We start from the raw sequence: 17,891 nt of genomic DNA, 5'->3' as shown, positions 1-17,891 counted from the left end.
CAGTCCATTTTCTAGACTGAGAACATTTGTTGTTCCCATCTAAACCCCTTTCTCATTTAACATCACGTTCTCATATCAAAACCCGTTTTCTCTAAAACGTATTACAGAAAAGGTCTGAATTTTGACACTGTGCCCTGTGCAATATTTTATTCTTCTGTGATATGGAGGAAAGGTGCTTTGAAGCAGTAGGTTATCAGACTGGAATCTCTATAAGCCACTGCTCTATATTGAAATGCCTAGCATGTTTGGAGCTGCAGGAGTTTGAGATAACCCTTTATTTAACATAGCTGAGAGACCAAAAAGCTAAGTTAGCAGCTTCTTGCAGACTTGTATTTAGATGGAGTTGAGGCTACACCTCAGCTGTATCAGCTCTTGGATGTTTGTAACTTGTCTGTCTGCTCTGGTTCTACATACTATGTATGCTTTTATACTAGCTGAAATGGGATCCTGGCCTAAGAGTCAATAGAAGGCTATAGAGTTTTGGGATTTTTGCTTAGGGATCTTACTTAAGAGATTCACTACTTCGATACCCTGGAGTTATAAATCAAGTTTACTGTTAAGAGTATGTTTGAAAATACATTTCCAGAGTGTAGTATTTTATTTTACAGCTGTGAGAGATTCTGGCATAATATAACTGTATAGTTGCAATCTTTAATCTAGAGAGACATTTTATGTTAGAGTGCCTCAGTTTCTCATAGTTCTAGTAATGAATTGTATAGATCTGATTGGATAACGTCATCTCTTTCCTTGTGCAGGCATGTTGTGAAACAAATTCAGTTCAATGCATCTATGAGAAACTAGCTTTGCCATCTTGAATTACTGTGACCGTTGTGTCTGCCCTGCTTGCAGACAGCAAGGCCATCGTGGACGGGAACCTAAAGCTGATCCTGGGCATGGTGTGGACCCTCATCCTGCACTACTCCATCTCCATGCCCGTGTGGGAGGATGAGGGCGATGAAGATGCCAAGAAGCAGACACCCAAGCAGAAGCTGCTGGGATGGATCCAGAACAAGATTCCTGACCTGCCTATCACCAACTTCAGCAACAACTGGCAGGATGGGCGGGCACTGGGGGCGCTGGTTGACAGTTGTGCCCCAGGTAGGTCTTCTCCCACCATCACTAGGCATCTTGCCAAGCCCAGAAGTCATAAGACCCCTGTAGGGACGTGCTGTGGAGCAGAGACCCCACCACCTCAGAGTCTAACCATGATGCTAGCTGACTGACTAGCAGTAGAGAGACACGTGACACAAAAACACGTGACTGATTTCCAACACAGACACACAGTATGAACTATGTGCTCCTCTTTTTCTGTTGGCCTTTTGTGTTGTCTGTCTAGCCTTTGTTCTTTATATTTGCTTGAGTGTTTCTTAATGCATTATGTGTAGGACTGTTCAGAAATTTCTGCCTTTCTTCTGGCCTGAGCTCATGCACTGGTGTTTAATGAGGCAGAGAGCCGATCAGTAGCTGTTTGGTCTTGGCATTGCAGGCCTGTGCCCAGACTGGGAGACCTGGGACACAGTGAAGCCGGTGGAAAATGCTCGAGAAGCCATGCAGCAGGCAGATGACTGGCTGGGAATCCCTCAGGTGAGGATGACACAGCACCAGTGCTGTTTCAGCTGATTTCAGTTGAGCTTTTTTCATGCTTTATCTTTTTTTTTTCTCAGTTTAGGATTTGCTGGTTAGTTCTGTTTCTTTATCAAGAAACATTTTTAGTTTAGAATTGCCAGCAGTTAATCCACTTGGGTCAGGCATACCCTGCTGTCAGACTTGTACAGAGAGTTAGCACAGATGAAAGCACGTCTCTCACTGACACAAGTACAAGCTCCGTGTGCCTAGTTCCTAGGAGCCACTCTTCTGTGGCAAATGGGGAACATTTGGCTGAGTCAAACTCCTCCAACCCCATGTCACTTGGTCTGATGTACAGTGCAACTTGGGGAATAAAAGTCATAGCTGCATGTAACAACTCGACTTTTATGTTACAAAGATGATGATTAATAGTAGCTTTACTTCTGTGTTATAAACATCGCTACTTAAAAGCAAATGGTTATACATTTTGAATAGTGCACCCTGCAGGTGATACAGTATGCATTTGTATGTTGGGGTCAGGTTGATTTGGGAATGGAGGTGTGTTGAAGTCAAATTTACTGATCTCTCTGAAAGGTTAAACTGTTCTGCGAAAAGTGGGAAATTCAGAATTGACCACATTCAACTACAGAATGTCTTATGATCTTGGATTTAAGAGGATGTTGTTGGTATACATCTTTCCTTTTACAGATTACATTTACAGACTATTTTACATTTAATTTCCAGTTCTTAGTAAATCAACCCTTACCTGCTTGTTGCAAGTCACTTACATGTTCTAGAAAACATTGTCGTTCCAAAACAGCTCTGCCCCATGGAGATTCTGAACTTACCTGGCAATATTAAGGAAACAGCTGTTGTATTCTGCGTCATGTGTGGGACGTGACACAGTGAATGTCTTTCTGATACAGCAGAACAGAAAGCACTCCCCTGAACCACACCTGTGTTTGCAAGGTGTGGTGGCCAAATCCAGGCCTTATCAGGATCCCTGTGAAACTTCCCATTTGGCAAAGGTGTTCCTGACTGCTGTTAAAAGTGTTAAATGCTGACTGATTATCTGAGATCCTGGTTTTCCAGGAGGAAAAAAAATGAAATTCTGTTTGTCTAAATTTCAAATACATTTTTTAAAATTGTTTCCTCTGCCATCATTTGAGACCGATATGTACAATTTAAGCCAGCCCCTCTTTTGACAAAATTAGAAATAAACACATCCCTTTAATACTGTAAATGCGTTAAAAGGGAACTACAACTCTATTTTTATATTTGGGGGGTTAGAAAGAATCAGCATTGATGAGTGCATTTCAAACCACAATAAAAATAAAATGTACCCAGTAACTTGTAAAACCTCCATTTTACATCACAAAATAGGCTAAATTTCCAGGTATTTGCAGCGCCATTTTCCGCAATTCAGATTGAGGCAACAAAACTTCTGGTAACGTGTTGCGGCCTCTATGACATTGTAAAGAAGCAGGCCTGTGAATACATCTCTTTTTGCTTTTTAGCAATTTAGATCTTTTATTTAGATTTAAAAAACCATAGTACAATTTTTCACCTTCTCCTTTGTAGTCGTAGCTCTTCAGAGCTGGAAGTCTGTTCTATGAATTTGCCTGCTTGTCAGCAGCAGACTTGCAATCTAACCTGATAAGGCTTAAAATTGCACATGCCTGGGGAGGGCTAGAGTTTTGATCTTGAAAATGACAGAAACACAGTGTAAAAGTGACAGTGGTTCTCACAAAAAATAAAGCTAATTAAATCCGATATTCAGCAAATAGAGCTAAACTTTTTTTCCTCTCTTATGAAATACTCAAATTTCCCTGTGAGTTTTTGGAAAACCTTGTCTTTCCCAAGGTGAATGGAAATACAGTGTTTTTCCAGAGTTTTTTTTAGGATCTGTGCTCATTGTTCTTTGGGTGTATGTCTGAGTGCCAGGCTCCTCTGTGTGTGCCAGGCAGATCTCAGTTTTAATCCTGGTCGCTTGTAAGGTTCAAGCATGCAAAGCACCACTCCCAAGACAGTGGATAACTGTCCCACCAGGTCCTCTACTGTGACTGAGTTCTACACTCTCTAGTGGATGAAATAGGGTGTTACTTCTGTAACTTGCTCAGCACTCTGAGCCCTTTTTTACAGTATATGTGTACTCTGGTATCTTATGATTAGATTTTGTTAAAGGTATTTTGATGAGCCATCAAGTTGGTGGTCTCCTAACCTCTTTTATTAAAGGGGAAAGCTGCATTGCCTCTCCTGATGATTGTCCTTTCCGCCCTGTGTCTAGGTCATCACTCCAGAAGAGATCATCGATCCCAATGTGGATGAGCACTCAGTAATGACCTACCTGTCACAGTTCCCCAAAGCTAAGCTGAAGCCCGGGGCTCCCCTCAAACCCAAGCTCAATCCGAAGAAAGCTCGGGCCTATGGACCAGGTAGGCAGCCTCTACTTCTCTCCTCACACTGCAAGGACCCTTTGCACAAGTTAAAGAGTTAATAAAAATGAGGGTTGGCTATCATGTGACGCTGTAAGAAACAATTTTAACAGTGTTTTTTTGAGTAGTACAAGAGTTATACAGTACTGCGGCACATATTGTCTTGGAATCAATTAATAGCAAATGCAGAAAACGTAAATTTTCCCTTTTTTCTCTCTTTTTTTGGGATCATTATTTAATTGAGTTGGTGGTTTTCAGAAATTTAGTTTGAAAAAGTAACTCCCCCCTCACCATTGCCCAACAGCTTCTTATGATAGGAGTGCACAAGCTTTCCTTAAGGAGTATCGTAGGTGTCTGATATGTGTAGTAGTGGTCATTGACTTGTGGCAGAGCAAACTAGACCAGCTAGAAAACAAGGCATTTCCTCCTACATTTCATTAGCAGTTTAAACTAATTTTCCATCCAAACTGAGAGTCTGAAATCCCCAATAGTTAAATAATAAATGAGGACATTTTTTGTTCTTTCTCAGACCGCACTCGTTGGTTTTGTCATCAGTGGGGCATTTGCAAGCACAGTAGCCTTATTCTCAAGGTTTTGCACACTCCTAAATATTTAAACTTGTGAAAGAAATAGTAAGCGACCTAGAGGGACTGCATCAAAAAGGAATAAAACCGTGGGTGTTCATATACAGTATGTGAATGAGATGGTGGAAGCAAAGTCAGTAAAAAAAAAAATGTGATATTTTTTTAACCTTGTAACTGTGGAATCATGGGTGCTGGAATCATGTCATGTAAGTTTGTCTTCAGTCCCATTAATTTTCCTGGCTTATTGTAAATCAGTTTCATTTAACTTCCCAATTTGGAAAATGTCTTCGTGGCCCTGATTTAGATGTATTTTTGTTTCTTTCCGTGTCCGTGTTTGAATATTTATCCTTCAATAAAATATATAGGGAAAACGCTGATGACATAACATCATCACCTAGGGTTTCAGTCTCCTGTTAAAGATGTGTTTGGGTTTTCTGAGTGCTTCACACTTCTCTTAACGGGTCTGAGGCATTCATCACAGTTCCAGCCACTGAATGGGAGCACTGTGTGTGCGCTCATCGACTGACCCTCTGGGAAAAGGCTCCGAGAAACAACACTGCAAAAACATTCATTCATTCTCAGGGCTGTGTAAATAGAGGATTTTTTGTTATTCTTATAAACGCTTTACTGAAGGAATTAGTCAAGATGACTGCCTCGAAGTCCTGATGCTGGTCTAGTTTGCTCTGACATGAGAAATTATTGGCTTGATAAATAATTTTCTAGACACTGGAGAGTATGGGAAAATCAATTAACTAAAGCCTGTTCTTGCCAAGATAAACTTATCGCCCTATTGAAATCTTTCTCTGTTTGATTAATACAAATTTGAGCAATATAAAGAGAAGTCTTGTATTGTTCTTGCTTCAACAGTATAACTCTTAAACGGTTAAGAATTACTTCATGTTCATAGGAAAACTGGAAAACTATAAGACTATTTAGCTGAAAATATATAATTGGGTGTTTGTGGTGGTATTCACTGTGGTAAGATTGGGCTCAAACTGTTTGTTCTCTTAATTTCAGGAAAAAAATCATAATTTATTCCTTTGGTAAAAAAAATGAAAGGGAGTATCATTTGAGAAGAGAGGGTGGCTTGTAGTGGGAACAGTTATTTCTGTTTTTGTTTTGGGGAAACAGTTTTTTTTTTCTTTTCAATGTTCGCATTTAGTGGCTGGCATTGAAAAGCGGTTTTGAAAAGACAGTCAAGGGTGAGCAATCTGTGGGACCCCCTGAAACGACTTAGAACAATTGGTGGAAATACCTGTTCGTTAGTTTCAACAATAGATCGTAACCGACAAGTCCGATAAGCAATCTTTAATTATGGCCTGACCTGGACTTGGCAAATACAAAGCATTCAATGCATTTTTCCAACGGTTCTTTGACAACATTGCATCATGAAACAGGATTGATCCTGTAAGCCATCCTTATTTAATATTGTCAAACTTTAGGGTAGCTGCAGTAGACTGGTAGGTATAATGACTTTCTGTGTACATCCAACTTGCACATGTGTTTTTGTGCTTGTTCTTTCTATTGTGTTTGCTCCAGCTGTTTGGGACATGTTCCGTAAATATAATTTCACTGTCTCATTAAACAGAATCAAGGCTTTCTTTTTAGAAGACTTTAATGCAGGTTTGGCAGGTTGTTGGTATCAAAAAAGGTTGGATTTATCCGCCTTGTGGATATTTTGGATTTAAACTGTTACATGATTTTCATCAGTTTAGTCTGCTGGCCAGGGGGTAGGGATGGTGATTCCAGTTTCTCATGGCAGAAATGTTGCCCATTAGGGAAAGGTGTAAATGAACAAGGTAACCAATCCAATAGGAGATATGCTCCAAGGATTTGTAAAAAAGACATACTTTAAAGAGGACTGAGCTTTATTTCCACAGTGGAGTCACTGAAACTCGTGTAATTAAGGGAGTCTGCATCTCCGAATGTTTCTTTTGTCACTGGCCTCGTAAGCGTCTTCTGAACGACTCATTAGTGTTGGAGACGGGAACTCTACGGCCCGTGCGCTTTGATACGGATTGGGTTGCAGCTCTGTGATGCGGGTGGCGTTTGTGTTCGTCTGCTGTTCAGGGATCGAGCCTGTTGGGAACAGAGCCATGCGGCCAGCAGTGTTCACAGTGGACACCTTCAGTGCGGGTCAGGGTCAGGTGACCATCTATATTGAGGACCCCGCTGGAACCAGAGAGGAGGTGAGTTCGTCACACCCGGAACGCCCCCGGCAAAAGACAGCCCAACACAACCCTGAGTTCTAGAAAACACGGCTGATAAAGGGAGTCTGCGACATCAGCCCCCCCTTTACTTTTGGTAAAAAAAATTAATGTGCAGATACTTGCATCTTCTTCAGTGCTGTCTTATCTGAAAAATGTGCCTGGATATTTCAGCAGCTCTCAGTGAGTCAAAAAAAATCAAATGATTTGTAATCTGCACGCTTTCAATGTTGGCTAATTTTCTTTCTCAAAGAACAGCTGACATGTATTTATGAGCTGCGAGGTGTCTTTTCAGACATTTCTTGTGGGATGGGGAAAAGGGCAAACTAAGCTGAACAAAGTCAACAGTGAAACATGCAGCATGGGCAGAATAAAATATGCTGAAATGCAAGGAAAAATCCTGTGACATAATCTCTCTTGAGCTGCTTGTGTTCAGTGCATGTAAGTTGAAGCAAGCAGGAGGCCATCTGCAGATGGCTTTTTCTTTTGTGTTGCCGTATCTTTTGTAAACATCTGCTCAGATTTCCAGATGGATTTCTCACTTCTGCTTGACTTAAAAGAAAGGTGTTACAGTTTAGCAGTATAGAGGAAACGTGCTCTAGAATTGTCTAGGTCCCAGGGCTATATGCCATAGGTATTTTCTGTTTATCTTTATTAATGGGGCGGAGTGGTGGCTCTGTGGCTAAGGATCTGTGCCTGTGACTGGAAGGTTGCTGGTTCAAATCCTGCAGCTGGCAGAGGAATCCTACTCCGTTGGGCCCCTGAGCAAGGCCCTTAACCCTAACTGATGTTCCAGGGGCTCTGTACAATGGCTGACCCTGCGCTCTGACCCCAGGCTCTCTCCCTATCTGTGTGTCTCATGGAGAGCAAGCTGGGGTATGCGAAAAGATGAATTCCTAATGCAAGAAATTGTATAGGGCTAATAAAGTGATGTTATGTTATGTTAATGATGTGAACAGAATCTTCAACAGAGTCTGTTGCACTGATAGACTGTGAATGAACACTTACGATATTTATTGTTTAGATAATGTCTAACATGAATCTGATGCTAAGTGACTACAGAATAGTTACTCTTCAGTCCCAAAAAGACATATTTTATATATTTTTTTAGAAGCATAACTTTATTTAGCATTTTATTACACGTAATCTGTAAATTGTCCGTTTTGCATATCGTCTTTTTAACTATACTGAGTTGTGTATGTATGGTGGTAGTGTGGATGAAATTTGCTGTCTTCTCCTTACCAGGTAAAAGCTGTCCCTAACGAAGACAAGAGCAAAACCTACAGTGTGACCTATGTGCCGAAGGTGGTGGGGCCTCACAAGGTACACTTCTCCATCCACTGCCACCCCACAGACTAGATCAGTGCTCTGCTCTATACTACGTCATTGAGAGGGAAAGTTCGGGGTGGATAACAACAACCAAGTTCAACCAGCCTCAGCTGTCAGTAATTTGTAATCATCTTGAATGATTACAGAGGCTTCTCACCTTAGCCATTATAAAAATTGTATGTAATCCCATTGTGTCCCTTGCATACATCTTTAGCATTCTACTTCCAGCCCATCTCCACCTCTGCAGCTGCCCCTTGGTCACTCCTCACTCTGCATGAGGCTTAAGGCCAGGAGGACTGGCCTTCAGCCATGAGGGTTAAGCTAAATTTGCTGTGACTAAAACACTCCATCAACCTTTCAATATGCTTAATTCTTGGGTGTTGTTATTCCTAGTGAACAGTTAATTGGTTAATAAGGGCAGTACTTTAAGAACAGATGTTTGGTGTTGGTGCTTAATAACTAAATTAATGACTTACTGTACAGTACTGTTGACTTTTGTCATTTGGTTTTGGAGAATCTTTTAGAAAATAGCCCCAAATAATCAAACTACTGCAGGTTTAGTAACGTCTGTTTCTTTGAAGAAGTTTGGTTTGATCATTTTACAAAGATTCCTTTGATCCAGATTAATGTAAAATCCTGTCATCTATGTAAGAGTCCTTTGTAAACCTTGTACCATTGTAGACCGTGGTATGCAAAGGTCTCTGTAGGGCAGTGACATCCTGTTAAAAACATTAGTGGTAAAGTGGTGAGAAGCATTATTAAAGCATGTGTTAGGTGTATAATTTATACTATTTGTGCTTTCAAAAAAAGATGAACAAGCAATGTTGTGTGAATCCAAAACTTCCATGTGGAAATCAATCAGTCAGTCATAGATATTATCTCTTCTTTGATTTTATTCACCTCCTTTATCAAAACGTGCTGCGCAAGCTGTTTGATAAACTCAGTTATAGTTAGCATGTTTGCGAGCAGGTTGGTCCAGAAGTATGCTCTGGCACCTTGCTTCAGGTCCAGTGCACTGTGATTGAACCGACCTGCCTTTTGTTCTTCTCCTGCCCAGGTTACTGTGCTGTTTGCTGGGCAGCACATTTCCAAGAGCCCCTTCGAAGTGAATGTTGAAAAAGCCCAGGGAGATCCCAGCAAAGTCACAGCCAAAGGGCCGGGCCTAGAGCCTTTAGGGAACATCGCCAACAAACCCACATACTTTGACATCTACACTGCAGGTGGGTGCACTGAGCTTCATTTTTAGACTTCATGTCCTCCTCTGCTTTTCTCTGGAGTCATCCCTTTGCATCTGAAGAAGGTTCTGATTGTCTGGATTTCATGTTAGTGGGGTGTTGAACATTTTCAACTCTCTGTGTCCCCCTGAGTACATGCAGACATACCATGCTGTTAGTAAGCGACTCGATCTCTCCTCCAGTCTGTTCTGAAGCTTGGGTACAGGACTTTGTTGTCTGTGATGTGTGAAAAGAGGAGGGATTCAAAGGTGGGCAGGTTGGAGGAGTCTACGAACTTCTTCGTTCTCCAACGTGGGTTCACAACCTCAAGCCTAGGCATGTGAAAGGCCCAGTTGCGTATTACACATCGATTCGGTACTGTGAAAACAAAATGCCCTGTTCTAAATATGAGAAAAAATAAGTAAATAAATAAAACAGTGGTAACAACAAAATCACAAAATCAAGAAGCTGTCAGTTTTGCAGTTGAAGAAATTCAGCTTTATTCATATTGGTTTGCTTTCCCGTCTTTCTGTTTTGCTCATGTTGGGGGATGTTTGAGTTGCAGGAGACAGAGTAGGTTTGGGAGTGAAAATGGTAGTTTCTGATCCAGTGCCATGAGATTGAGAGTCCTGAGCAATGCCACACATGCCCCCTCCCATGGGCTCAATGTGCTTTCTCTAGGTGTCCAATATTACTTTTAAATCAATTAAAAGAGCATTCCAAAACTAGCAGAAGCAATTACCTTTTATAAAAGCGATAGAGGGAATTGTTTTTATTTTAACATTTTACAATACATTAGCCATTAGCCTTTTAGAAGAGTAGTTGATCATTGTATTTTTACTAGTTTCTCTTTTGTCTGTTATTAATAGTTATAGGTTCTGATTATGTTTCTGCAGTGCTAAGCAACTGTTTCAGGCCGTTTTGACTGTGGCAGGTATGAGTGAGGGAGTGAATTACATTACCCTGCGCTTTTGTCAAATACTGAAGGCTATCTAACATTAAAGGAGTTCCTCACCTTGTGTTTTTGCACTCAGCATTAAATCTTTCCTATTGACATTTTTGATGCAGCAGTTAATTAGGTTGTCAGATGAAAAGCAAGTTGGAAGCTACTCAGGTTTCCTTGTGGTACATTCGCAGAGTAGTGTTTCGATTTTGCCTCGCTGATGTAGAGTATTAACTCTTAATTGTGCTTAGAGGATGCCTCCTTGTTTGCTTTACCTGTGATATCCAATTCTTCAATGCTTTTGCTATAGTATGATGTTGATATTCGTCATTGTTTTAACCAGTGAGGCCCTAAATAACAAACAGAGAACTGGGCAGAAAGCTAAGGGTAGGAACAAACAAGGAATTGATACATGGGAAAACATGATGGAGTAAAGTAGAAAGAATTTGTACAGCAGTACATTAATTCCCGGAGAGCTTAAAGTATATACAGAAACAGGGCGTCCCAAGCACAGCGGCCTTGCTCAGCCTTTCTGGTCGTTTCCTGCACAGGGGCTGGCGTGGGGGACGTCTCGGCAGCAATCCGGGACCCCCAGGGCAACAGGGACTCGGTGGAGGTGATGATGGAGGACAAGGGGGACAGCGTGTACCGCTGCACATACAAGCCGGTCCAGGCCGGCCTGCACAGCATCGACGTCAGCTTTGCCGGGATGTCCATTCCCAAGAGCCCCTTCACTGTGGACGTTGGACAAGGTACCGCAGGGAGAGTGTTCCTTGGGCAAGTCTGGGAGGGGGGGGGGGGGGGCGCTTCTGCCTGTTTTTTCCCCAATATCGGACTAGGTGTCTGGATCATATGGTCGCTCATAAAAAAGCATTTATTGAAAACCCCAGACGGAGGTCACTAGGGTTCTGCAGCATTTGTTCTCATTACCGATATGACAAGGGGGAAGGGAAAGTTTTGCAGACAAGTTGACCTGAGCAGACCTTTCGTACTGTTACCCAAGCTTTGATCTGTTTTTTTTCCCCCAGGTGCCATGCTTGCTGTATGCTTGCTCTAGGGATAAGTCAGGCTGATTGTAAAGGTTAGACCTTGCATGTTGGCTGCCTTCACTTCTTTGGGTCAAAAGCCTTCGGTTTTTTCTGGGGGTACTAGTTAGATAAGGAGGGAAAGCATCAATTCTGTCTGCCAATGCCCCCCCCTTCCCCGTCCCCTACACACACTCAACCAATTTATTTGCTGTTTGTGTGCGTCCAGTCCAAACCCGAATGAGATTTTATTTTTCTTCTCTCCTTGTGCTGTGCTCTTGCACTCCTCTCATAATCCCTGCTTCCTTCCTTGGTAGACCTGTCCTCCCTCTGCCCCCATGCGCCTGTCAGCTGCGCCCTTGCCTGTAAGCAGAGGCTGGGGTAGTAGATTGGCTGTGTCTGTATTAATAACAGGAAATCCTTATATAGTACTTTTTCATCATAAAAGATCTCAGAAGTGCTTTACACATAGGAAGGGACACACCTCATTCCAGCACTGGGTGAAGTGTGTCAGACATTATTCTCCAGGGACCCCACTGTTAGTTCCCTCGCTCTGACAAACAGTGCTTTGGACCTAAGGCCTTGGTTAAATGGTATCTCCTACAGCACAGTGTTCCTTGTCTTGTGGCATTGATTGTCCTCTAAAATTCTGATCTAGAGAATAAAGTGCCACCTACAGGTCCACTAAGGCCACTTGCAGCAGCAACCTGGATTTCCTTAGAGATATTTCATCCCCCGTGACTGACCAGGCCCAACCTTTCTTGACTTCTGAGATCTAACGAGATCAGGCGATAATAACGTTGAAGCTAAGTACTGTGGCATACATTGTGCATGTGTGCGTGATCTTCTTTACGTTTCTTAGAGGTGGTTCGATTTGAGGTCCCTAACCCTAACCACAATAATATTTAGGGTCAAAATCCTAACACAGCCCCACAGGAGGAAACCGGTACAGAATCATGGTCTGTGAAAAAAAGGTACAAGAAGCTTTGAGTAATTGGCAGATTTTGTAGAAAGCAATCTGTTTTGTTCCTAGTGAGAGAAACTGGTAATTAAACAGTGGATGTCAGGAACTCGGGAGCCCTTTACAAACACTATAAAGTTTTTATAAAATGAGTGTGTTTAAGCCAGCACACAACTTAACTGTGTGTGGCTTTGTGTTTCACAGTGCCGGTTGGCTGAAGTTACTGCTAGTAGTTTTTTACATTTTGAAAACCTTGGCTACAATTCTTCTGCTCAAGGGGTGGCTAGAGGTAAAAATAGCTCGTTTAACATAGTTTTCACAGAACAAAAGCAGTGCATACCTGTAAAGCAGGGGAGTTAAGATGGTCAGACTGGACTGTTGCAGAAAACGGAGCCCTCAAATTCAAGGTGAAGAAAACGGTTATCTGGGTTGGAACGGAAATTCTTTCCATAAGATTGAAGACCTGAACAGGAAAATCACCTGTTTCAGAGCCACACTGCTTTGTACCTCATATCTCTGCAAGCATTCCTCCAGAAATATTGCTTATGAATGCAGCATGATCCTCATCAATTGTATCATATTAAACCTAACCTATCATCTGCTTAAGGTGTTCTTATTGATTACTACCCTCATATTGATATTAAATGTAGTGTGCTTCTATTACTTAAAATTTATTTTAAAATTCTCAAGAATTGAGCTTACAGGGTAATTAAATGACAAGCAAAGTCCCTGTCGTTGGAAGTGTTTTTATGGAAATCATAATTTTGATTGACACTAATTTGACTAATTGATTTACAAGAGGGATACTTTATGTTTGGATACAAATAAACAATTGGTGGCAGAAGCATTTAAAATTGTCCCTCAGTGTGAACACGTACTGTTAAAGCATTCACTGGCCAGACTTGTATTAGTGAAATGAGAGCAGGTGACCTGACCTTTACAGTAGGTTACACATATTGATTTTTCAAAAACATGATTTGCAAATGTACTTTTGTTTAAAAGATAAAGTTCTTAGTTACACAGTACCCGCTGTACTCGATAATACTTCTCACAGCCAGAAAGGATTTTGCATCAGCCCTGTGTTTCCTCCGAAAGCTTAGCGTTTTGTGTGGAGGCACTACTGTGCGCGGAGTCTGGCTTCCATCGACAATGAATGTGGAAGCCAGTGAAACGATTGGAGACTCATAAAAACCCAAATTCCTTCTCCGTGAGGCAGGTTTTTCCCCCACTTAGCGCTGCAGAAGCCAGCAGTGTTTATGACACGAGCTGTTTTCTTTTAATTATTTTCATTTTGAAAGAAAAGCGCTTATTATTACTGTTTTCCCTCTGTTTGCGTGCAGAACCAAACAAGCAGCTCTTGCCTAATTGGAGACAAATTGACGCGGCCTTTGGTATGAAGCTGATGTCATCCGCTCGTCCGTTTTTATAGATGTAACAAAAGTCTCTTCGAGAAGCTTTGTCGTCTTTTGCCCGGGTTGATGAGGAAAGCAGACATTCGTGAGCAGAAGTGTTTTATAATAATTTCCAAAATGTCACACAACATGTCTTAATATCCTTACAGTGATGACAACAGTGTTTACCTTGGTCTTTTACATAAGAATCTGAATATCTGGAAAAATTGAAAGTACAGAGTACTGAGGCACAGGTCTCAGTGTAATTTAACGGCGTAGATTAGTAGTAGTTCCACACACACAGGAAGGCTGAGCCTCTGCTCAGTACTAACCAGTGAACAAATCAGTGATGTTTAATTGTGCATATCTTGCTTAATTGTGAACGGTGTGTGTCTCTATTGTTAATGAATCTATTTACTCTTCTGCATTGCAGACTCTATAGTCCCATATGTATTCTCATAGTGCAAAGGCATTGGTTCATCATATATGAGTATATGGTGAACCAATGCCTTTATATGGTAATGTTTGGATTTCTGTGGTAAGCAAAAATAGTAACCTGTGCTAAGTGGTTAGCCACTGGAGATGCTAAAGTTCCACAAAAATAAATGAAAGATTAATAGGTGCTGTGCTTCCTCCTGCACTCTCTGCATAGCGGCCTGCTGGGGCGTGATGGCTTAAATAAACAGGAAGGCTTTCGGTAGCCTTCTTTCCTCCTTCTTCATTCACAATCTAGGTGTGAGGGAGGGCGGGGTTCTTTATCGCTGAGGCTTGAGAGTGAAAGACTGATAAGAAGGCTCAATGTGAACACACTGACTCTGAAACCAAGAACAAATGTCTGCAAGTACGTCATGGAATTGGAGACCATTGTGAACGCTTGTTTAGAAAACAAGATCTAAAAGCACAGGTCACCCCTAGCTGTGATGCAGACTGTTTTATTTTTAAATCTGAAAGGAATAGGGTTTCATCGTCATCATTATTTTGGGCCTTCTGCATGGAAGATAGACCTGTATTCTAATGTGCTAACTAATTGCCAGAATGTTCAGTAAAAAACCAATGGCATTCCTGGGTTTCTTTTATAGACGTACTCTTGACAGAACACTTGGTCTTCTTTTCAGAAGCGTTTCTGTCTTCATGACTTCAAACATGGGTTTGCCTTCTAGCTTTAGGCCACAAGCTAACCGGGCTCATTGGTGTCTCTAAACCTTGCTTGTGGGTGTGCCCTACGATGGACTTCTGTTCCATCCAGGCTATAATCTCACCTTGCTTCTTGTGCTTGCGGGATAGGCTTCAGGTTCGTAGCGTGGAATGTTACTTCAGGGTTTAAATAGTGTGTGTGACTTTCCAGCCTGCTGAGTACAACGGTGCAGTGCTTTGTGTCTCCCTTTGTCTAAGGAATGAGAACTTGTTCAGTTTAGAAGCCTCCACTTTTGCCCGTGGTGCCTGCGGAAATGACTAATTAGGCTTATGTATACAATAAAGAAAATTCAAGAATTGGTGTGGGAGGTTCTTTCACCTCCAAGGAGCTCTTTGGCGTGTCTAACAGGATTGACAGGTTTCACACATCTGCGTGAAAGACAGACCTTTCAGTAACCCCAAAGGAAGAGTATCGTACAAAACAAAATTCTGTGCTGCCTTACAGTCCTCGGTACTTGTTTTGTATTTCTGCTTCATTTTTCTGTCTTTCTTTTTCCATTTTTCAATCCATACTTTTCAAGTCCTAGTCTTTCGCCAGGTGAAGTCCTCTGTGTGAGGCAGGTGGGGAAATAAAATAAAATAAACATTCCCAGATAACTGCTAACTTCTCCCAATGGGCGAGACCAGATTTGTGATTTCAGTTGGTTTTTGCTGGGAAAAAAACAGACAAAAGAAATCTATGGAAACTTTGGAACATTTACATTCTAACAGTAACTTTGGAAGTTACTGTTAGAATGTAGATGCTGATTAGGGCTTTCAAGTGTATTTGAAAAATTTAATTTGTAAGTTTATGTACAGTGGTTCTGGTTTACTACTTATTGTTTTGTGGTGGTATTTCTTAGCAACAATTACAACAGTGTGGTAAAGCTTCCACCAGAAACATCAATACAGTACATTGTTGTCAGTGTTTTGCTGGTAACTCAGCATTCATCAGCAGTAGGAAAAAGATTTCCAAACTCCATCTTATGACGGATGACACTAGAGATTTTCTTTTCTTTTTTCTGCGAGTTAAATTTCCAGCCTTGAAAGCTGTAATGTGCTGCTTCAGATAGATCATTGGGGTATAATCTTAAAATAAAGGAGGAATATTCAGGTAAAAAATGAGACCAAAGGTATTTGCCAGGAGTTCCTGGCCTTTCCTGTAAATGACAGTGAATAAACATGAGACTGAGCTGAGAGAAGGCATCAGACTCAAGGAAAGGAAAGAATTTGTTCATTCCTATATATTTGAAGGGTTTTCGGTGAGAGCTCAGACAGCAGGGGAGCAGAAGGAGGACTATGTTTTCAGTTCAAAAAAATGATGTGTGTGGGTTTCGTTTCTGACAAAGCACAGTTGTTCTTGATTTCAGAGTCGGTGTCCCAGTCTGTCTCTCTGCTAGAACAAAGTAACAGTTTCCCATGTAAGCTATAGTAGGTGTGAGTATTTCATTTGCTTCATTTGTACAGCTCTTTCTGTAGCCCAGACCTCTCTTTTCTCAGCTTCTTCGCTTTAATGGTGACAAATTAGAATTAGGTATCGCTTTTCGGCAAAAGAATCTCAAAGACGCTTATAAAAGTGGTAAAAATCCAAACTCTAATGGACTTTTGGAAATCAAAATAAATGGAACTCTGATAATAATGGTGATGAAAATGGCCTCTTGGAGTGTATGAACCAATCCAACAAGTCCCTTTACCCCACTGCATCAGGAACCTGGCTCAACAGTTAGCAGGTGTTATAATGCCTTTTACATCATCACATACTAATGCAAGAACTCAGGAAAGGCTGCAAATGAGACCACTTACTCAGTTTGCTTGTTGGTTTCATAACGTCTGTTGGGCTAAGAATCCTATTCAGCCTTTCTTGCATTATCCTGGTAAGACAGGTGTCTAATTTGGGTCAGTTAAGAGCTTGGGTAGAATGACCACAGGAGACATCATTTCCCCATTCTTTAGATTCAACAGATTGCTTTAATGTGCCCCAAACCTCGGTTTCTTCCTCATTAAATCTCGCTAGATAAGAAAGGATGCTTTCTGGAGGCACTAGCAATGTGTTGTTCATTGTAGTGTGTCTTATGTATTCATGAAGATGTCTTCTTATGAAGAACATTTTCTGTAAACCCATTGTTATGACACTCCTGGTTCCATAGGGATGAAAGAAGTCAGCACAGGTCTGAGATTTATTTCCAAAGGCTCCTGGAGGGAAAGTCTGTCCTCTCAGAACTTTAACTCTGAAGCCATGTCAATAACTTATCTTTTATACATCACTGCAAGCAGCCAATGACCCCCCGTGTTACCTTATAAACAGGAAAATGCTGTGCTCGGAAAATGGACTTTGGAATGGATGTTTGAGATCGACACCAGAACATAAACTTTGTACACCAGAACACAAACTCCGCAGATTGGCCAACTGCTCAGAAACGTCACCTATTTTTCAAGGGCCTCAAAAAGGAAGTTAGCCTTTAAAATTTGAAAAAATGAATTCTATCTGGACTTCATTGTATACAGTTAGAACTTAAGAAGGAAGCTAAATAAGCCAGGATCTTGGTAGTGAAAATGTAGTCTTTGGCAAATCCGTTTCCATCTCATTATTAAGAGATTTGCTTTAACCGGAGTAGGTAAATATTTGAGGGAAATGAGATGAAACGGCAAAACGAGGCTCATGGAGTAATAGTTTTGTTTTGAGCACCATCACAAGCAAAATGAGACCTCAGGGTTACTTGAGCCGACTGCCTTCACCAGGGCACGGGAGAGCTCTTCCGAGTGACCCTGTGAGACCGACAGGACCTCAGGCCGCCCCTACTCTGACCGGGCCTACGCCTCTTTTCCAGCCTCCAATCCCAACGCCTGCCGAGCCAGCGGGCGCGGCCTTCAGCCCCGGGGAGTCAGGGTGAGAGATGTGGCGGACTTCAGAGTGGACACCAGGAATGCAGGAAGCGGGGACTTGAAGGTCACAATCAAGGGGCCAAGTGAGTAACGGGGCCTTTTTGATTCCCGCCAGTTTTCTAGCCTGGGCGGCCGGAACAATCATTAAACACTGACTGACGCTATAATTTCCACAGAGGT

General features: G+C 41.7%; 1 protein-coding gene across 3 annotated transcripts in view; it reads left to right on the top strand.

Moving 5' to 3' along the window:
• Window positions 1-17,891, top strand: part of flnbl (filamin B, like) — a 110,714-nt gene that overhangs the window by 40,660 nt on the left and 52,163 nt on the right. For all 3 annotated transcript variants that reach the window (XM_006630951.3, XM_006630949.3, XM_069189398.1), the window contains exons 2-9: window positions 850-1,098; window positions 1,487-1,584; window positions 3,854-4,001; window positions 6,656-6,774; window positions 8,038-8,115; window positions 9,179-9,341; window positions 10,830-11,030; window positions 17,657-17,794. In XM_006630951.3, coding sequence (XP_006631014.2) covers window positions 850-1,098; window positions 1,487-1,584; window positions 3,854-4,001; window positions 6,656-6,774; window positions 8,038-8,115; window positions 9,179-9,341; window positions 10,830-11,030; window positions 17,657-17,794 — 1,194 coding nt within the window. The remainder of the gene's footprint in view (window positions 1-849; window positions 1,099-1,486; window positions 1,585-3,853; window positions 4,002-6,655; window positions 6,775-8,037; window positions 8,116-9,178; window positions 9,342-10,829; window positions 11,031-17,656; window positions 17,795-17,891) is intronic.

The sequence above is a fragment of the Lepisosteus oculatus genome, chromosome 4 (genome assembly GCF_040954835.1).
Source record: "Lepisosteus oculatus isolate fLepOcu1 chromosome 4, fLepOcu1.hap2, whole genome shotgun sequence".
NCBI lineage: Eukaryota > Metazoa > Chordata > Actinopteri > Semionotiformes > Lepisosteidae > Lepisosteus > Lepisosteus oculatus.
This window is presented reverse-complemented; position numbering and strand designations above follow the sequence as displayed.